Source organism: Astyanax mexicanus, chromosome 1 (genome assembly GCF_023375975.1).
Source record: "Astyanax mexicanus isolate ESR-SI-001 chromosome 1, AstMex3_surface, whole genome shotgun sequence".
NCBI lineage: Eukaryota > Metazoa > Chordata > Actinopteri > Characiformes > Acestrorhamphidae > Astyanax > Astyanax mexicanus.
This window is the reverse complement of record NC_064408.1, coordinates 2,446,558-2,463,187: the sequence shown is the minus strand read 5'-3', so window position 1 is coordinate 2,463,187 and position 16,630 is coordinate 2,446,558. Positions and strand designations below refer to the sequence as shown.

The following is a 16,630-nucleotide window of genomic DNA, read 5'->3' as shown; positions in this document are numbered from 1 at the left end:
CTTTATACAGTCACATATTCTCCTTATATATGCTACAGTAAACTCTGTATCTCCCCTACAGTCGTATATTCTTCTTATATACACTGCAGTAAACTCTATATCTCTCGTACAGTCGTATATTCTCCTTATATATGCAACAGTAAACTCTATATCTCCTCTATAGTCATATATTCTCCTTATATACACTACAGTAATCTCTATATCTCCCCTACAGTTGTATATTCTCTTTATACAGTCATATATTCTCCTTATATACGCTACAGTAAACTCTATATCTCTACTACAGTCGTATATTCTCCTTATATGCGCTACAGTAAACTCTGTATCTCCCCTACAGTCGTATATTCTCCTTATATACACTGCAGTAAACTCTATATCTCCCCTACAGTCATATATTCTCCTTATATACACTACAGTAAACTCTATATCTCCCCTACAGTCGTATATTCTCTTTATACAGTCATATATTCTCTATATATACGCTACAGTAAACTCTATATTTCCCCTACAGTCGTATATTCTCTTTATACAGTCATATATTCTTCTTATATACATTACAGTAAACTCTATATCTCTCCTACAGTCATATATTTCCCTTATACACTACAGTAAACTCTATATTTCCCCTACAGTCGTATATTCTCTTTATACAGTCATATATTCTTCTTATATACATTACAGTAAACTCTATATCTCTCCTACAGTCGTATATTTCCCTTATACACTACAGTAAACTCTATATCTCTCCTACAGTCGTATATTTCCCTTATACACTACAGTAAACTCTATATCTCCCCTACAGTTGTATATTCTCCTTATATACACTGCAGTAAACTCTATATCTCTCGTACAGTCGTATATTCTCTTTATACAGTCATATATTCTCCTTATATATGCTACAGTAAACTCTATATCTCTACTACAGTCGTACATTCTCCTTATATGCGCTACAGTAAACTCTGTATCTCCCCTACAGTCGTATATTCTCCTTATATACACTACAGTAAACTCTATATCTCCCCAACAGTCGTATATTCTTTTTATATAGTTGTATATTCTCCTTATATACGCGACAGTAAACTCTATATCTTCCTACAGTCGTATATTCCCCTTATACACTACAGTAAACTCTATATCTCTCCTACAGTCATATATTTCCCTTATACACTACAGTAAACTCTATATCTTCCTACAGTCGTATATTCCCCTTATACACTACAGTAAACTCTATATCTCTCCTACAGTCGTATATTTCCCTTATACACTACAGTAAACTCTATATCTCTCCTACAGTCGTATATTTCCCTTATACACTACAGTAAACTCTATATCTCCCCTACAGTTGTATATTCTCTTTATACAGTCATATATTCTCCTTATATATGCTACAGTAAACTCTATATCTCTACTACAGTTGTATATTCTCCTTATATGCGCTACAGTAAACTCTGTATCTCCCCTACAGTCGTATATTCTTCTTATATACACTGCAGTAAACTCTATATCTCTCGTACAGTCGTATATTCTCCTTATATATGCTACAGTAAACTCTATATCTCCTCTATAGTCATATATTCTCCTTATATACACTACAGTAAACTCTATATCTCCCCTACAGTTGTATATTCTCTTTATACAGTCATATATTCTCCTTATATACGCTACAGTAAACTCTATATCTCTACTACAGTCGTATATTCTCCTTATATGCGCTACAGTAAACTCTGTATCTCCCCTACAGTCGTATATTCTCCTTATATACACTGCAGTAAACTCTATATCTCCCCTACAGTCATATATTCTCCTTATATACACTACAGTAAACTGTATATCTCCCCTACAGTCGTATATTCTCTTTATACAGTCATATATTCTCTATATATACGCTACAGTAAACTCTATATTTCCCCTACAGTCGTATATTCTCTTTATACAGTCATATATTCTTCTTATATACATTACAGTAAACTCTATATCTCTCCTACAGTCATATATTTCCCTTATACACTACAGTAAACTCTATATCTTCCTACAGTCGTATATTCCCCTTATACACTACAGTAAACTCTATATCTCTCCTACAGTCGTATATTTCCCTTATACACTACAGTAAACTCTATATCTCTCCTACAGTCGTATATTTCCCTTATACACTACAGTAAACTCTATATCTCCCCTACAGTTGTATATTCTCTTTATACAGTCATATATTCCCCTTATATATGCTACAGTAAACTCTATATCTCTACTACAGTTGTATATTCTCCTTATATGCGCTACAGTAAACTCTGTATCTCCCCTACAGTCGTATATTCTTCTTATATACACTGCAGTAAACTCTATATCTCTCGTACAGTCGTATATTCTCCTTATATATGCTACAGTAAACTCTATATCTCCTCTATAGTCATATATTCTCCTTATATACACTACAGTAAACTCTATATCTCCCCTACAGTTGTATATTCTCTTTATACAGTCATATATTCTCCTTATATACGCTACAGTAAACTCTATATCTCTACTACAGTCGTATATTCTCCTTATATGCGCTACAGTAAACTCTGTATCTCCCCTACAGTCGTATATTCTCCTTATATACACTGCAGTAAACTCTATATCTCCCCTACAGTCATATATTCTCCTTATATACACTACAGTAAACTCTATATCTCCCCTACAGTCGTATATTCTCTTTATACAGTCATATATTCTCTATATATACGCTACAGTAAACTCTATATTTCCCCTACAGTCGTATATTCTCCTTATACAGTCATATATTCTTCTTATATACACTACAGTAAACTCTATATCTCCCCTACAGTCGTATATTCTCTTTATACAGTCATGTATTCTCCTTATATACACTACAGTAAACTCTATATCTCTCCTACAGTCAAATATTCTCCTTATATACGCTACAGTAAACTCTATATCTCTCCTACAGTCAAATATTCTCCTTATATACGCTACAGTAAACTCTATATCTCCCCTACAGTCGTATATTCTCCTTATATACACTGCAGTAAACTCTATATCTCTCGTACAGTCGTATATTCTCTTTATAGAGTCATATATTCTCCTTATATACGCTACAGTAAACTCTATATCTCTACTACAGTCGTATATTCTCCTTATATGCGCTACAGTAAACTCTGTATCTCCCCTACAGTCGTATATTCTCCTTATATACACTGCAGTAAACTCTATATCTCCCCTACAGTCATATATTCTCCTTATATACACTACAGTAAACTCTATATCTCCCCAACAGTCGTATATTCTTTTTATATAGTCGTATATTCTCCTTATATACGCTACAGTAAACTCTATATCTTCCTACAGTCGTATATTCCCCTTATACACTACAGTAAACTCTATATATCTCTTCAGTCGTATATTTCCCTTATACACTACAGTAAACTCTATATCTCTCCTACAGTCGTATATTTCCCTTATACACTACAGTAAACTCTATATCTCCCCTACAGTTGTATATTCTCTTTATACAGTCAAATATTCCCCTTATATATGCTACAGTAAACTCTATATCTCTACTACAGTCGTATATTCTCCTTATATGCGCTACAGTAAACTCTGTATCTCCCCTACAGTCGTATATTCTCCTTATATACACTGCAGTAAACTCTATATCTCTCGTACAGTCGTATATTCTCCTTATATATGCTACAGTAAACTCTATATCTCCTCTATAGTCATATATTCTCCTTATATACACTACAGTAAACTCTATATCTCCCCTACAGTTGTATATTCTCTTTATACAGTCATATATTCTCCTTATATACGCTACAGTAAACTCTATATCTCTACTACAGTCGTATATTCTCCTTATATGCGCTACAGTAAACTCTGTATCTCCCCTACAGTCGTATATTCTCCTTATATACACTGCAGTAAACTCTATATCTCCCCTACAGTCATATATTCTCCTTATATACGCTACAGTAAACTCTATATCTTCCTACAGTCGTATATTCCCCTTATATATATGCTACAGTAAACTCTATATCTCTCCTACAGTCGTATATTTCCCTTATACACTACAGTTAACTCTATATCTCTCCTACAGTTGTATATTTCCCTTATACACTACAGTTAACTCTATATCTCTCCTACAGTTGTATATTTCCCTTATACACTACAGTTAACTCTATATCTCTCCTACAGTTGTATATTTCCCTTATACACTACAGTTAACTCTATATCTCTCCTACAGTTGTATATTTCCCTTATACACTACAGTTAACTCTATATCTCTCCTACAGACATATATCCTTTGCTCTGTATCTGTAGGTATGGATGACCCCGGCGATGCCGATTGGTCGAAAGAAGAGGGAAGCTTCAACTCCAAAAATTAGACGGAAACGACAGAGTGAGTCACTTTACCTCACACACTGATCTTTGCAAATATACTTTCATTCATTTACAGGCTAACTCAATTAAAACAGTATGTGTACTACATTACAATCTAACTCAATTAAAACAGTATGTGTACTGCATTACAATCTAACTCAATTAAAACAGTATGTGTACTACATTACAATCTAACTCAATTAAAACAGTATGTGTACTGCATTACAATCTAACTCAATTAAAACAGTATGTGTACTGCATTACAAACTAACTCAATTAAAACAGTATGTGTACTGCATTACAATCTAACTCAATTAAAACAGTATGTGTACTGCATTACAATCTAACTCAATCAAAACAGTATGTGTACTACATTACAAACTAACTCAATTAAAACAGTATGTGTACTGCATTACAAACTAACTCAATTAAAACAGTATGTGTACTGCATTACAAACTAACTCAATTAAAACAGTATGTGTACTAAATTACAAACTAACTCAATTAAAACAGTATGTGTACTGCATTACAATCTAACTCAATTAGAACAGTATGTGTACTGCATTACATTCTAACTCAATTAGAACAGTATGTGTACTGCATTACAATCTAACTCAATTAGAACAGTATGTGTACTGCATTACATTCTAACTCAATTAAAACAGTATGTGTACTACATTACAATCTAACTCAATTAAAACAGTATGTGTACTGCATTACAATCTAACTCAATTAAAACAGTATGTGTACTACATTACAAACTAACTCAATTAAAACAGTATGTGTATTGCATTACAATCTTACTCAATTAAAACAGTATGTGTACTGCATTACAATCTAACTCAATTAAAACAGTATGTGTACTACATTGCAAACTAACTCAATTAAAACAGTATGTGTACTACATTACAATCTAACTCAATTAAAACAGTATGTGTACTGCATTACAATCTAACTCAATTAAAACAGTATGTGTACTACATTACAATCTAACTCAATTAAAACAGTATGTGTACTGCATTACAATCTAACGCAATTAAAACAGTATGTGTACTACATTGCAAACTAACTCAATTAAAACAGTATGTGTACTACATTACAAACTAACTCAATTAAAACAGTATGTGTACTAAATTACAAACTAACTCAATTAAAACAGTATGTGTACTGCATTACAATCTAACTCAATTAAAACAGTATGTGTACTAAATTACAAACTAACTCAATTAAAACAGTATGTGTACTACATTACAATCTAACTCAATTAAAACAGTATGTGTACTACATTGCAAACTAACTCAATTAAAACAGTATGTGTACTGCATTACAAACTAACTCAATTAAAACAGTATGTGTACTAAATTACAAACTAACTCAAAACAGTATGTGTACTACATTACAAACTAACTCAATTAAAACAGTATGTGTACTAAATTACAAACTAACTCAATTAAAACAGTATGTGTACTGCATTACAAACTAACTCAATTAAAACAGTATGTGTACTAAATTACAAACTAACTCAATTAAAACAGTATGTGTACTGCATTACAATCTAACTCAATTAAAACAGTATGTGTACTACATTACAATCTAACTCAATTAAAACAGTATGTGTACTACATTGCAAACTAACTCAATTAAAACAGTATGTGTACTGCATTACAATCTAACTCAATTAAAACAGTATGTGTACTACATTACAGTCTAACTCAATTAAAACAGTATGTGTACTACATTACAATCTAACTCAATTAAAACAGTATGTGTACTACATTACAGTCTAACTCAATTAAAACAGTATGTGTACTAAATTACAAACTAACTCAATTAAAACAGTATGTGTACTAAATTACAAACTAACTCAATTAAAACAGTATGTGTAATGCATTACAATCTAACTCAATTAAAACAGTATGTGTACTGCATTACAATCTAACTCAATTAAAACAGTATGTGTACTACATTGCAAACTAACTCAATTAAAACAGTATGTGTACTACATTACAAACTAACTCAATTAAAACAGTATGTGTACTAAATTACAAACTAACTCAAAACAGTATGTGTACTACATTGCAAACTAACTCAATTAAAACAGTATGTGTACTACATTACAAACTAACTCAATTAAAACAGTATGTGTACTAAATTACAAACTAACTCAAAACAGTATGTGTACTACATTACAAACTAACTCAATTAAAACAGTATGTGTACTAAATTACAAACTAACTCAAAACAGTATGTGTACTACATTACAATCTAACTCAATTAAAACAGTATGTGTACTACATTACAAACTAACTCAATTAAAACAGTATGTGTACTACATTACAATCTAACTCAATTAAAACAGTATGTGTACTGCATTACAAACTAACTCAATTAAAACAGTATGTGTAATGCATTACAATCTAACTCAATTAAAACAGTATGTGTACTGCATTACAATCTAACTCAATTAAAACAGTATGTGTACTACATTACAATCTAACTCAATTAAAACAGTATGTGTACTACATTACAATCTAACTCAATTAAAACAGTATGTGTACTGCATTAGAAACTAACTCAATTAAAACAGTATGTGTACTACATTACAATCTAACTCAATTAAAACAGTATGTGTACTGCATTACAATCTAACTCAATTAAAACAGTATGTGTACTACATTACAAACTAACTCAATTAAAACAGTATGTGTACTAAATTACAAACTAACTCAAAACAGTATGTGTACTACATTACAAACTAACTCAATTAAAACAGTATGTGTACTAAATTACAAACTAACTCAAAACAGTATGTGTACTACATTACAATCTAACTCAATTAAAACAGTATGTGTACTACATTACAAACTAACTCAATTAAAACAGTATGTGTACTACATTACAATCTAACTCAATTAAAACAGTATGTGTACTGCATTACAAACTAACTCAATTAAAACAGTATGTGTAATGCATTACAATCTAACTCAATTAAAACAGTATGTGTACTGCATTACAATCTAACTCAATTAAAACAGTATGTGTACTACATTACAATCTAACTCAATTAAAACAGTATGTGTACTACATTACAATCTAACTCAATTAAAACAGTATGTGTACTGCATTACAATCTAACTCAATTAAAACAGTATGTGTACTAAATTACAAACTAACTCAAAACAGTATGTGTACTACATTACAAACTAACTCAATTAAAACAGTATGTGTACTACATTACAAACTAACTCAATTAAAACAGTATGTGTACTACATTACAATCTAACTCAATTAAAACAGTATGTGTACTACATTACAAACTAACTCAATTAAAACAGTATGTGTACTGCATTACAATCTAACTCAATTAGAACAGTATGTGTACTGCATTACATTCTAACTCAATTAGAACAGTATGTGTACTGCATTACAATCTAACTCAATTAGAACAGTATGTGTACTGCATTACATTCTAACTCAATTAAAACAGTATGTGTACTACATTACAATCTAACTCAATTAAAACAGTATGTGTACTGCATTACAATCTAACTCAATTAAAACAGTATGTGTACTACATTACAAACTAACTCAATTAAAACAGTATGTGTATTGCATTACAATCTTACTCAATTAAAACAGTATGTGTACTGCATTACAATCTAACTCAATTAAAACAGTATGTGTACTACATTGCAAACTAACTCAATTAAAACAGTATGTGTACTACATTACAATCTAACTCAATTAAAACAGTATGTGTACTGCATTACAATCTAACTCAATTAAAACAGTATGTGTACTACATTACAATCTAACTCAATTAAAACAGTATGTGTACTGCATTACAATCTAACGCAATTAAAACAGTATGTGTACTACATTGCAAACTAACTCAATTAAAACAGTATGTGTACTACATTACAAACTAACTCAATTAAAACAGTATGTGTACTAAATTACAAACTAACTCAATTAAAACAGTATGTGTACTGCATTACAATCTAACTCAATTAAAACAGTATGTGTACTAAATTACAAACTAACTCAATTAAAACAGTATGTGTACTACATTACAATCTAACTCAATTAAAACAGTATGTGTACTACATTGCAAACTAACTCAATTAAAACAGTATGTGTACTGCATTACAAACTAACTCAATTAAAACAGTATGTGTACTAAATTACAAACTAACTCAAAACAGTATGTGTACTACATTACAAACTAACTCAATTAAAACAGTATGTGTACTAAATTACAAACTAACTCAATTAAAACAGTATGTGTACTGCATTACAAACTAACTCAATTAAAACAGTATGTGTACTAAATTACAAACTAACTCAATTAAAACAGTATGTGTACTGCATTACAATCTAACTCAATTAAAACAGTATGTGTACTACATTACAATCTAACTCAATTAAAACAGTATGTGTACTACATTGCAAACTAACTCAATTAAAACAGTATGTGTACTGCATTACAATCTAACTCAATTAAAACAGTATGTGTACTACATTACAGTCTAACTCAATTAAAACAGTATGTGTACTACATTACAATCTAACTCAATTAAAACAGTATGTGTACTACATTACAGTCTAACTCAATTAAAACAGTATGTGTACTAAATTACAAACTAACTCAATTAAAACAGTATGTGTACTAAATTACAAACTAACTCAATTAAAACAGTATGTGTAATGCATTACAATCTAACTCAATTAAAACAGTATGTGTACTGCATTACAATCTAACTCAATTAAAACAGTATGTGTACTACATTGCAAACTAACTCAATTAAAACAGTATGTGTACTACATTACAAACTAACTCAATTAAAACAGTATGTGTACTAAATTACAAACTAACTCAAAACAGTATGTGTACTACATTGCAAACTAACTCAATTAAAACAGTATGTGTACTACATTACAAACTAACTCAATTAAAACAGTATGTGTACTAAATTACAAACTAACTCAAAACAGTATGTGTACTACATTACAAACTAACTCAATTAAAACAGTATGTGTACTAAATTACAAACTAACTCAAAACAGTATGTGTACTACATTACAATCTAACTCAATTAAAACAGTATGTGTACTACATTACAAACTAACTCAATTAAAACAGTATGTGTACTACATTACAATCTAACTCAATTAAAACAGTATGTGTACTGCATTACAAACTAACTCAATTAAAACAGTATGTGTAATGCATTACAATCTAACTCAATTAAAACAGTATGTGTACTGCATTACAATCTAACTCAATTAAAACAGTATGTGTACTACATTACAATCTAACTCAATTAAAACAGTATGTGTACTACATTACAATCTAACTCAATTAAAACAGTATGTGTACTGCATTACAAACTAACTCAATTAAAACAGTATGTGTACTACATTACAATCTAACTCAATTAAAACAGTATGTGTACTGCATTACAATCTAACTCAATTAAAACAGTATGTGTACTACATTACAAACTAACTCAATTAAAACAGTATGTGTACTAAATTACAAACTAACTCAAAACAGTATGTGTACTACATTACAAACTAACTCAATTAAAACAGTATGTGTACTAAATTACAAACTAACTCAAAACAGTATGTGTACTACATTACAATCTAACTCAATTAAAACAGTATGTGTACTACATTACAAACTAACTCAATTAAAACAGTATGTGTACTACATTACAATCTAACTCAATTAAAACAGTATGTGTACTGCATTACAAACTAACTCAATTAAAACAGTATGTGTAATGCATTACAATCTAACTCAATTAAAACAGTATGTGTACTGCATTACAATCTAACTCAATTAAAACAGTATGTGTACTACATTACAATCTAACTCAATTAAAACAGTATGTGTACTACATTACAATCTAACTCAATTAAAACAGTATGTGTACTGCATTACAATCTAACTCAATTAAAACAGTATGTGTACTAAATTACAAACTAACTCAAAACAGTATGTGTACTACATTACAAACTAACTCAATTAAAACAGTATGTGTACTAAATTACAAACTAACTCAAAACAGTATGTGTACTGCATTACAAACTAACTCAATTAAAACAGTATGTGTACTGCATTACAATCTAACTCAATTAAAACAGTATGTGTACTGCATTACAATCTAACTTAATTAAAACAGTATGTGTACTGCATTACAAACTAACTCAATTAAAACAGTATGTGTACTACATTACAAACTAACTCAATTAAAACAGTATGTGTACTACATTACAAACTAACTCAATTAAAACAGTATGTGTACTACATTACAAACTAACTCAATTAAGGGATAAAAAACTTAAAATAAAGTGAATGTATGGGTACTGTAGCACAATCTAACTCAAATAATAGAGCCGAACTGAATTAAAGAACAGTATTATAGTAGTGATTAAGGTCAGACTCACAGTATTAATGCGTGATAAACTGAATTAATCCTCAGTTAGGAGTGTGTTGTTTTCCTCAGCAGAGCAGCGCTCCATTCTGCACCTGATTCCCGCCTCAACAAACTCGTACGGTAAAAACTACACCTCTTATAATAAATATACATAATCAGAATGAAATATATAATAATTATAATATAAATTATAATATAATAATTTTTTTGTTGTTTCAGGTGAGCGTGATTTGACGATTCTTACCTGGGCACTTGGGCGGAGCCAGGGGGCGGGGCTACAGGTTTCCGGGGAAACTATCAGCGTAGTCACGGAGGGAACCTACTTTATATACAGTCAGGTCAGTGTCTGATTACTGATCAATAGTACTTTTATTTAGTTATTTTACTTTAGTTTTGAATCAAAAGGAGCTTAAGACTGAATAAACCATGTGGGAGGAGCTACAGTCACTATAGTCACAGTGAAAAATGTTGGACACACCCATTTATTATTTTATTGCAATAAAGACACTAAACACATCGCAACTCAATTAAAATAGCAGAAAATGAACCATAATACCAAGTGTATTGTATTGTATGAACACTCTAACTTAGCTAAAACATATGTATACTACATCACAATCTAACTCAATTAAAACATATTTATACTACAATCTAACTCAACTAAAACATATGTATACTACATCACAATCTAACTCAATTAAAACATATGTATACTACATCACAATCTAACTCAATTAAAACATATGTATACTACAATCTAACTCAACTAAAACATATGTATACTACATCACAATCTAACTAATTTAAAACATATGTATACTACATCACAATCTAACTCAATTAAAACATATGTATACTACATCACAATCTAACTCAATTAAAACATATGTATACTACAATCTAACTCAACTAAAACATATGTATACTACATCACAATCTAACTCAATTAAAACATATGTATACTACATCACAATCTAACTCAATTTAAAGAGCCAAACCTGCACTATTGTTAATTGGTACTGTACAACAATCTAACTCAATTAAAACAGTATGGCTACTGTTACACAATCTAACTCAATTTAAAACATATGGATACTACATTCCAATCTAACTCAATTACAATGGTAAACATTTAACCATGATAAACCTAGTGGTATTGTATCACAATCTAACTCAATCAAACCTGCACTATAGTTAATTGGGACTGTACCACATCTAACTCTATTAAAACATTGTGGCTAATTTTGCATGGTCTAACTCAATTTAAAACATTGGAATACTACATTTCAATGTAACTCAATGAAATAGCAGAAATTGAACCATGATAAACCTAGTGATATTGTATCGCAATCTAACTCAAATTATAAAGCCAACCCTGTACTACAGTTAATTGGTACTGTAGCACAATCTAACCCAATTAAAACAGTAACTCAATCTAAAACATATGGATACTACATTACAATATAACTCAATCACAATGGTAAAAAGGTAACCATGATAAACCTAGTGGTATTGTGTCACAATTAATAGGTTATATACAATAATTAAATTCTACCTGCTGCAGGTGCTGTATAAAGACAACACCTGGGTGATGGGTCATGTGATCACCAAGCGGCTGAAGGGGGCGGAGACAAAATTAATGAAATGTTTAAAGAGCATGCCCAGCAACCTCAGCGAACCCGTCAACACATGCTACACAGCAGGTAACACTTCACACTTCTAACCGACTAGACTTAACAGCATACTGTACTCTCTCTCTCTCTCTCTCTCTCTCAGACTCCGGCTGCTGATGTAGAAGCAGCATGACCTACTGTACTCTCTCTCTCTCTCTCTCTCTCTCTCTCTCTCAGACTCCGGCTGCTGATGTAGAAGCAGCATGACCTACTGTACTCTCTCTCTCTCTCTCTCTCTCTCTCTCAGACTCCGGCTGCTGATGGAGAAGCAGCATGACCTACTGTACTCTCTCTCACTCTCTCTCTCTCTCAGTCTCCGGCTGCTGATGGAGAAGCAGCATGACCTACTGTACTCTCTCTCTCTCTCTCTCTCTCAGACTCCGGCTGCTGATGGAGAAGCAGCATGACCTACTGTACTCTCTCTCTCTCTCTCTCTCTCAGACTCCGGCTGCTGATGGAGAAGCAGCATGACCTACTGTACTCTCTCTCACTCTCTCTCTCTCTCAGTCTCCGGCTGCTGATGGAGAAGCAGCATGACCTACTGTACTCTCTCTCTCTCTCTCTCTCTCTCTCTCTCTCAGACTCCGGCTGCTGATGGAGAAACAGCATGACCTACTGTACTCTCTCTACAGATACAGGACTACAGTCTGTGTTAAATAATGTTCAAATTATTGAATCACTTCCCTATTTTTTGTGTGTGTGTGTGTGTGTGTATGTTTGTGTGTGTGTATGTGTGTGTGTTTGTGTGTGTGTGTGTGATTCTCAGGTGTTCATTACCTGGAGTCGGGATCAGTGCTGGAGTTATCTGTACCACGACAGTCGGCTGAGCTCATCCTCTGGTCTCACGCCACTTTCATGGGCATCTTCAGTATCTAAGTTTATTTGATTTTCGGCTAAAAAACTGACTAATCCCGTGAAGTTTAGACAAATGTTAGAATACATTTTGCATATAAATCATTCAAAAGTAACAAAATCATTCTACATCCGGCCAAACTTCAAAGAATAAGTTCTTATCAAGCTACGTCTGTGTGTTACATTGTATTCTGTACGTTTAGTTTCGGTTACACACTGCAATTTTTATGACTAAGCGCACTATACAACTTTACTACATCCTGTTAATTATCATTACCTATGTGGGCGGAGTCTTTCTATACTCAGCACTGATTGTTTTTTTTCGCACTATAAGGCGCACTGGATTATAAAACATATTATGCAACACTAGTAAGGAACAGGGGTCTCACCACTGGGTAAAGCTAAGCTAACCTAAGTAAACACAACTGTAATTCTTAAAAATATTTTTTTTTTTTAAGTCGAACGGTTAGAAGCTATTGCTAATGCTGCTCCGGCAGTGCTAGCCGGGGTTAGCAGCAATAACACTCACATCTGTACAATGATAGCGATAACGCTTAACTCAGTTAGTGGCTAATGTTAAGCTATTTCTAATGCTGCTCCAGCAGTGCTAGCCAGGGTTAGCAGCAGACTACAGGCAGATAATACTCACCTCTGAACGGGGAAAGAGCTAGCCATATCTCAGTTAGCGGATAATGCTAATGCTGCTCCAGCATGGTAGCTGGGGTTAGCAGCAATAACACTCACCTCTGAACAATGAAAGAGCTAGCGCTTAGTGCTGTGGTTAGAGGCTAATTCTAATGCTGCTGCAGCAGTGCTAGCCGGGGTTAGCAGCAATAACACTCACCTCTGAACAATGAAAGAGCTAGCGCTTAGTGCTGTGGTTAGAGGCTAATTCTAATGCTGCTGCAGCAGTGCTAGCCGGGGTTAGCAGCAATAATACTCACCTCTGAACAATGAAAGAGCTAGTGCTTAGCACACTTAGCGGTTAATGCTAATGCTACTCCAACAGTGCTAGCCGGGATTAACAGCAATAAAACACCTCTAAATGATGAAAGAGCTAGCGCTTAGCCGTGGTTAGCAGCAGACTACAGGCAGATAATACTCACCTCTGAACGATGAAAGAGCTAGCGCTTAGCGCTGTGGTTAGCGGCTAATTCTAATGCTGCTGTAGCTGTGCTAGTTGGGGTTAGCAGCAGACTGCAGTCCGATAACACTCACCTCTGAACGATAAAAGAGCTAGCACTTAGCACTGTGGTTAGCGGCTAATGCTAATTCTGCTGCTCCAGCCTTAGTGCTGGAGAAACTTCACTAAAAACTCACCCTGTATAACTCTGTACTTCAGTGGAGTGTCTTTACTGCTCTTTAATACCTGACTGATAGAATTCATACATAAGGAGCACCGGATTATAAGGAGCTCTGATGATTTTTGGGAAAATTCAAGAATTTTAAGTGCCCCTTATAGTGCGAAAAATATGGTAATGTATAAATAATACATAAAATATAGATGAAAAGTGAGTTAAATTATTATAATTTTAGAAGTGACAAAACACAGCAATCACATTTTGTTTAGATTAATATATAAAAGAAAAAAAAATGCATAACATAATAAAAGCTTTTTTTATTCATAATCTTTGATATATTTATTAAGGTAACAAAATATCTTTACAAAAAAGTACTAAATATTGATGTAAATCATAAATGTAAACTGAGGGCAGCTAAAGCTTAGAGCATAACAGTAATAAACACTTTTAGCTGAGTAGAAAAGAGTCATTAAAGTATTGGGCAACAGATTTTAAATCGAATTTTAAATCGAATTTACTAACAAACATCAGATTAGACCTGAATTAGATCTGAATCCAGTTACCAGCAGAAACTGGTCTTAAACTGAAATAAGAAATAAGCCCTTCAGAAACATTATAGCAGTAGTTTGGTTGTTTTGTCCACCAGGTGGCGCCATGGTGTTTCAGATAATACAGTTTATTATTCAGTTATTCAGTATTTTGTATATTATTACTATTACATACAGTATTGTCTTTATACATACATATGTCCTGTATTTACATCTTCTACTAATAAAAAAAACAGATGAAACATTTTTTGATGCATTATATTGTTTTTACTTATTTAATCATCTATAAAAATGAAGATACCCATTTAGTTTCTGAATCAGTTTCTCTGATTTTGCTATTTATAGGTTTATGTTTGAGTAAAATGAACATTGTTGTTTTATTCTATAAACTACAGACAACATTTCTCCCAAATTCCAAATAAAAATATTCTCATTTAGAGCATTTATTTACAGAAAATGAGAAATGACTGAAATAACAAAAAGATGCAGAGCTTTCAGACCTCAAATAATGCAAAGAAAACAAGTTCATATTCATAAAGTTTTAAGAGTTCAGAAATAATCAATATTTGATGGAATAATCCTGCTTGGTTTTTAATCACATTTTTTTTTCATGCATCTTGGCATCATGTTCTCCTCCACCAGTCTTACACACTGCTTTTGGATAACTTTATGCTGCTTTACTCCTGGTGTAAAAATTCAAGCAGTTCAGTTTGGTGGTTTGATGGTTTGTGATCATCCATCTTCCTCTTGATTATATTCCAGAGGCTTTCAATTTGGTAAAATCAAAGAAACTCATCATTTTTAAGTGAGCATTTTTTATATATTTTTTTACATATAGTTTATATAGTACATGAATAGCGAAGAAAAACATAAGGAATCATGTAGTAACTTAAAAGTGTTAAACAAACCAAAATACTCTGATGAACTTATTCTGTACCACGAAAGGAACTCTTGCTCTTCCTTATCTGGGCGGTCCTGATGAGTGCCAGTTCCATCATTATAATGGTTCTGGAAATTGTTCATTTCTTAAGGTTTTGTAATAACCTGGATTAGAACATTACTCAAATATTCACTATTCACTGTATACCTGTAACTCTACCTCTTCACTACTTTACTTTAACTGATGCTCTCAAACACTTTATTAAGACACAAGAAATTCAAGTAATTAACTCTTGATAAGTTCAGCACAGCTGTTAACTGAAAGCCTGAATTCCAGGTGCCTCATAAAACTGACTGAGAAAAACTGTATGTTTGTTTAACAGCAGAGCTCAACAGATCTCAGGATTCTGCTTTATTCTACTGTACAAATATTTATCCTCGACTATTAAAACCTGCAAAACATTAAAACAATGAGACTGTTAAAGAAATGCTGTGTTTCTTTTATTTTTGACCTTTTTGGCTTTTTCCCAGCCCAGAAATAAACCCTTATC

At 32.3% G+C, this 16,630-nt stretch overlaps 1 protein-coding gene across 3 annotated transcripts in view; it reads left to right on the top strand.

The window, feature by feature from the left end:
- The window catches only part of tnfsf13 (TNF superfamily member 13), a 45,939-nt gene extending 30,493 nt beyond the window's left edge, over positions 1-15,446 (top strand). For 2 of the 3 annotated variants that reach the window (XM_049465529.1, XM_049465534.1), the window contains 5 exons: positions 4,321-4,399; positions 10,896-10,946; positions 11,046-11,164; positions 12,391-12,529; positions 13,266-15,446. In XM_049465529.1, coding sequence (XP_049321486.1) covers positions 4,321-4,399; positions 10,896-10,946; positions 11,046-11,164; positions 12,391-12,529; positions 13,266-13,375 — 498 coding nt within the window. In that variant the 3' untranslated portion in view covers positions 13,376-15,446. The remainder of the gene's footprint in view (positions 1-4,320; positions 4,400-10,895; positions 10,947-11,045; positions 11,165-12,390; positions 12,530-13,265) is intronic. The other variant, XM_049465531.1, reaches the window with a different exon arrangement.
- Positions 15,447-16,630: the final 1,184 nt, after the last annotated feature.